The following is a 5,889-nucleotide window of genomic DNA, read 5'->3' on the forward strand; positions in this document are numbered from 1 at the left end:
TTCTGTTTCTAATAGAAACAGAGGAATATTCAGCTTTCCAAGAAAGAGTCTGCTACCTGGCTTCTAAAACAACTGTTTCAACAAAACTATAAAGTTCCAGGCTGGGGTTTCCGTTTCAGCAAAGCAAAGGGAAGTGAAAATACATAAAATTGGCTTCTGAACACACATGAGACTTGAAAGAAATCAAATACCCTCCTTGGTCCCTTGGCTTCTACTTACCCAGTAACACTGGCATCAGGACGACTTTCAGTGGGTAAAACATGCTGTTGTCAATTTTTCAATCTTAAAAGAAAAAAAAATATCAGAAAATAGTGTTAGGAATTCACTCATTTAACCAATCAATAGTGAGCACCTCTATGAGCCAGTCTTTCTCTGAAGCACTAGGATGCAGCATGGAACAAGGAAGACAAGGTCCTGGGTCACATGCAGTTTGCATGTGGCAGGGAAATGGAGAGAAAAAAGCAGCAAATGCATGAATAAGAAACAGCGGATGCTGGTAACTGCTATGATGAAACAGAACAGTGGTGTTTGGAGTCACTTGGGGGCTGCCTCAGATTGGCTGTAAGGGAAGATTATATGAAAGTTGCTTTTCGAGAGAAGTAAAAGCAAATAATTCCAGGATAACCTTGAGATGACAACTCTAAACAATCTACAGTCTGACAGTTTCATAAAAATGAAAAATTACAGGATACTCAGCCTGAAATGTTTACCTATACTCCAACTAAATTAAAACAACTGCCTTAAATATATAAAGAACGTTCTGAACATGTAAGAAAGGAGATACACAAATAAGGGGGAAATTTTTAAACTCAGTTAAGGCATTCACCAAGTTCTATGACACAAAGAAGCCACCTGAAAGGTCCATGGCGAGATTTTATTTTTTCACTTTTTCAGGCAGGATAGCATGAGTAGAAGGAGAATTGGGCTGTACACAGGCAAAAGTACTTTAAAACATCTCTATTATCTCTGTGGTATAAATTTCACTGCATCCACCATTTCCTGGGAATAGATTTGCTGTTCTACGCAACGCCCCACAGTTTTCTTAACAAAACAGAAATACCTTAACTCCAAAGAGTCACAGTTCAACCAGCCTCAGGTTCTAACCTACTCCTGTGGTGGGCCTCGGCCATGATCTCTGAACCCTTAACATCCTGGAGTAATTCCACCTCAGAATTTGCTGAAAGGAAAGGTCTTCTTGGTGTATTAACATCATATTACCCTAGCCAGCTCTGCTGAAGTCCAGCACATATATGGTGGCCATTCCAACTTTTTAAAAAATGATTACCTAAAAGTTTCTTATCTGAATTTTAATCAACAAAATTCTCCATCTGGGTCTTCCCTGGTGGCTCAGTGGTAAAGAATCTGCCTGCCAGTGCAAGAGACATGGGTTCAATCCCTGATCTGGGAAGATCCCACATGCCGCAGAGCAACTTAGTCTGGGCACCACAACTCTGTGCTCTAGAGCCTGGGAGCCACAGCTACTGAAGCATGCATGCCCAGAGCCCGTGCTCCACAACAGGAGAAGCCACCACAGTGAGAAGTCAGCACACAACAACTAGAGAAAGCCCGCACATAGCAACGAACACACAACACAGCCATAAATAATCACTAAAAAAAATTCTCCATCTGGAAAATCAGGGTCAAGCTGTTCAAGCCAGCCCTTCTTAGGTCTTGCTTATGCAGAAAGTCAGTTGTCCTTGATGAGCCTCAATTTCCTCACCTATAACTTGGGGATAACGATGCAAGAATCAGATATAAGAATGTAGATATCAGTGCTTAAAAAAATAGAAAGCATTACTATATAAGATCCTATTTTTTTAAAGCCTAAAAGTCATATAGGAAATAGAGTTATTAGCTTTAGAGGAGATTTTGGACTCTGAGAATCTACCTTTACAAGAATGGCAAATGATGAATCAGAATGAACTGGAAACTTCTCAAGTTTCGGTTCTTGAATCCATTACAACAATGAAGATAACAATTACACTGACTCAGATCTACCAAAAGTCACATTAAGTTTTCCCCAATATAAGTATTTCTAATGAAAATACAGATCTCTCTCAAGATAGCCACAGCATGGTTTATTCCAGCTCTGTATAAAAGATACACCCACCTTATCCCACACATACATCGCTGAGCATGATAAGGGGCTTCCTTTATAGCATAACTTTAATTCATCATATCTGGGACAACTAAAATCCCTGTTAAATTCTGGATGAATTTTTTCTCCAGGAAGTTGGTTGCGCTCCCTTCATTCCCCAGCAAATAGCTGTCCTATATTCCCCAAAGCAGTGCACTATTTGCACCAAGGAGTAATCATTGATTACAGTGTAGACTTGCCTACACCCTCAAAGGCAGGACCAAAATGCATCTCATTTGTGACTGTCCCATGCCTGTGCTACAGCACTGGTGAGGTGTCTGCACTGGATACGTGCTGATAGCTGCCAATATAACCATCAAATTGAAATCAGCTTCGACATCCTGCAAATGCACTGTTCTATTTTAAGAGGAAACCAGCGACTCCAAAAAGATTCTGAATCTAGTCACCAAACTCAAGACACACAGAGCCACACCCAAATCTTTTACAAACAAATTCTAAGAAATGTGCCAACAATCTGACAAATAGAAGATACCCATTTTCAGTCCTAAGTACTCAAAGGCATCATTAGAACTCTGTGTGAATGAATAGAGAAGCGATGACTTAACAGTAAGAGCATTAAGTTTTTAAAAAATTCTCTTCCCAGATCAGACATTCCATTAACTGATTCTTTGATAGTTGGGAAACCACTCCATCTCCCCGGGCCTTATCCTTAACATTAAAGGATCAGATTTTTCCCCTCTAGTTATAGCCCCACGCTAGAAGTCAGTAGCTGACACTCATTAAACTAGAGAAGAGTATGTGACAGGCACGGTCTGAGTGCTCTGCACATTAACCAATTTAATTCTCACAACCCTCTATGAGGTTTTACACGTGAGGAAACTGAGGCACAAATTGGTGAAGTGACCTGCCTAACAGCATAGAGCAAGCGGCAGAGCCAGGATTCAAACCGGGGTCTCCTGGATCAGAGACTGTGTCCTTACTACTATGGACGTCTCCTCCACGCATGTGAAAATAATCAGTGTTTTAGAGCAAAGCTTTCCTGAACTTCATTTAACAAAATAAGATTAATCTGATCCCCCTGACTGATTGTTCTTCCCACCTCCTGCCCCTAGTTAACTCTTATTCATCTTTCAGATCTCAAATTAAATGTAATTTCCTCAAGGAAACCTTTCCCAAACCGCCCTATCCAGGGCACATCCTAGCCACATGTTTTAATAGTACTATTATTTCTCTTTCTTTAGGGCACTTGTCACAATTTCTAATTACCTATTTGCTTAAGTGCTTGTTTGATTAAAGGCTTGTACTCCATCCCATCACCCCCTAAGACTATAAGCTTCATGAGGCCAAGAGCCATGCCTGTTGGCCAATGCATCTCCAGCACCAGCACAGAGTAAGACCCAGAGTGAAAGTCCAGGGACCACTGATCAAATGAATTAATAAACACTTAAATGGGCCAAGAACATGACTTGAGTCAAGTTTCAAGTTTCCCAGTTAGTTGGCAGATATTCAGAAATTCCTACCATGTAATATAGATAGACAAATAATAGTAGATGGATAAGCTTTTATATATACATATAGTTCAGAATTTTATTATTCAGATGAATAATTCAGAATACATATATGAATCTCAGTCTCTAAAAAATCTAACAGGAGCACTCAGATGAACCTTAAGCACCTGATGGACTCCATCTGAATCTTCAACTCTGCCAGCTTTCTTCCCAGATGCTGATTTATCTTCTCACCAGCATGTTCTTGAGGTAATTCCGCACAGTAAGTTATCTCATGTGTTGGTCAAATGTTTGGAGCTGAGCTCACGGTTCTTTCACAATGTAACTCTTGGTTAGTATCTTCTATCACCCCTGGGGAGTTGTAACTATCAGGATCCCCTTTTCTATTATTAAAAGTGAAAGGGAATTGTGTCTTTGGCACAATTATAACAGAAAAAAAAATCTTCAGAAAAATCTTCAGAAAATCTTCAGAAATGAGATGACCACACAGGATGCGGAAATGACCCCCTCAATATTACAATATTACAGGACAAAATAAGGGAGAAGCACTCTCTCTCAGTCAAGTGTTTGCCCCTAGTAAGGACAAGTGACCACTGAGCCCACCGACAACCTCACCACCTTCCCTCAATCAGGCAGTCATTACTCCTGCTCTCTCCTTTAGACCAGCTTCTATCTAAACCATCCTACTTTATTTTCCCTGAGATCCGGCCATGCAGATGGTGAGGCAAGCATGAACAGCCTAGCCCTCTTGGGAGGTTTAAGTTCCTGACTTCTTAAGGTTAAATATTGGCCTGTGTAGGATTGGGAGAAAAGAAAGGAAGAGTTCTGCCATGAGTCCAAGGAACAGCCAGCCACAGCTCTATCTTAAAGCCACAAGCAACTTAAAAGCTAAAGCTTGTCACCATCATCATCATCATTTACTCTTTTATTAAGAGCAAACCTTACTGGGTTTTTCTCTGAGGATCTTAACACAGGTTACTCTACACTGCAGAAAGGAAAACTGGACCCACTAGACTACCTTATGGCAGTCCTCCTGCAGAGGCTCACAGTTCTGGGATTGCCTCACAGCCCAAAAGGATGGCCTTTAAATGAAAACCTTCAGAACCTTCAGAACCAGCTTTCTTCCAAGTGAGAACAGTTCAAGTCACTGCTTAAGAAATACAAAGCAGGCGCTTACCCAAGATGATGAACACCAGGAGAAGCAACTCACTCAATTCTCCCACTACTGCAGTTCCCAAGTCCGACTGAAGACACTTCTGCCTGCACAGAAGGTCAGGCTCAGATCAAACCATATGCGTGCATTCTGAGGTGGCTGCAGCGACACAAACAGGAACCTCCAAATTAAGGTTCTCGTTTCAGTCAGCTGGCCTATTACTCAATTTTTATTTACACTTTCATTCTAAAATGAGGTAATAAATTCACCTTACTGAGGCAAGCCTCATGCTTCAGACCTCTGCAGGTGTCATCTCCTCTTCTAGGTGACAGTCTCCTAGGATGGGATGTTGAATTGTTCCAGGTAAACAAGCTGAGAAGTCAGCTTCATGCAAACAAAATACATTTAAGATTAATACAAAACATTTTACTCTGTATCTAAAATATAGCAATCTTGCAATTTTATTTTTCCTCTCAGTACAGAAGGGCAATATAGCCAATCCCTGCTTCCAAAGATATGCCTGTCCCATCCTCCAACTCACCGCCGAGGCATGTCAATCTCCCCTGGCCATGTGTCATCAGCATTTCTAGCATAAAAGAAGCATTTTATTCCTCAGAGAATCCCTCGGGTGACTTGGACATCCTAGATTAAAAACTCAAAGCTTCTTTGAATCAAGGAATCTTTTGCTTTCAAGTCACCACTTCAAAATAAGTGTTTTCAGTGTACACACCTTCAATCTTGCCTGCATTGGTTTGACTTACACATGGGCATACTTGTTTTTTGAAACTTGTTCTGTATTGTTTGATACGTTGATGAATGCTTGCTCTTCTCCAGGACTATGTCGCATGGTTCTTGAGAAAGAGTATGCTGGTAAGCCAGCAACTGAGCAAATACCCACAACGTGGTCTATTTTAAACTACCAACATTTTTAACAATTGTTAAAAATTCCTAAAAATTTAACAATCATCTCTTAAGGTGTGAGCTGGCTCCATCACACCTCTGAATCTGTGCAGATTTTTGCTGGGGTATAGCTCAGAGACGAACGGTTACTGGGTGCCGAAAATCATAAACCACCTCCCTTCTCTTTCACATGACAGCTCTAGTCTTATATGTACACACACACCAAAAAG

The 5,889-nt window shown here is 40.8% G+C and overlaps 1 protein-coding gene across 2 annotated transcripts in view; it reads right to left on the reverse strand.

The window, feature by feature from the left end:
* Positions 1–4,852, reverse strand: part of JAML (junction adhesion molecule like) — a 29,678-nt gene extending 24,826 nt beyond the window's left edge. For both annotated transcript variants that reach the window (XM_012095521.4, XM_060399774.1), the window contains exons 1-2: positions 4,784–4,852; positions 220–282 (exon numbers count right to left, since the gene is read on the reverse strand). In XM_012095521.4, the coding sequence (XP_011950911.1) occupies positions 220–262 (43 nt within the window). In that variant the 5' untranslated portion in view covers positions 263–282; positions 4,784–4,852. The remainder of the gene's footprint in view (positions 1–219; positions 283–4,783) is intronic.
* Positions 4,853–5,889: the final 1,037 nt, after the last annotated feature.

Source organism: Ovis aries, chromosome 15 (genome assembly GCF_016772045.2).
Source record: "Ovis aries strain OAR_USU_Benz2616 breed Rambouillet chromosome 15, ARS-UI_Ramb_v3.0, whole genome shotgun sequence".
NCBI lineage: Eukaryota > Metazoa > Chordata > Mammalia > Artiodactyla > Bovidae > Ovis > Ovis aries.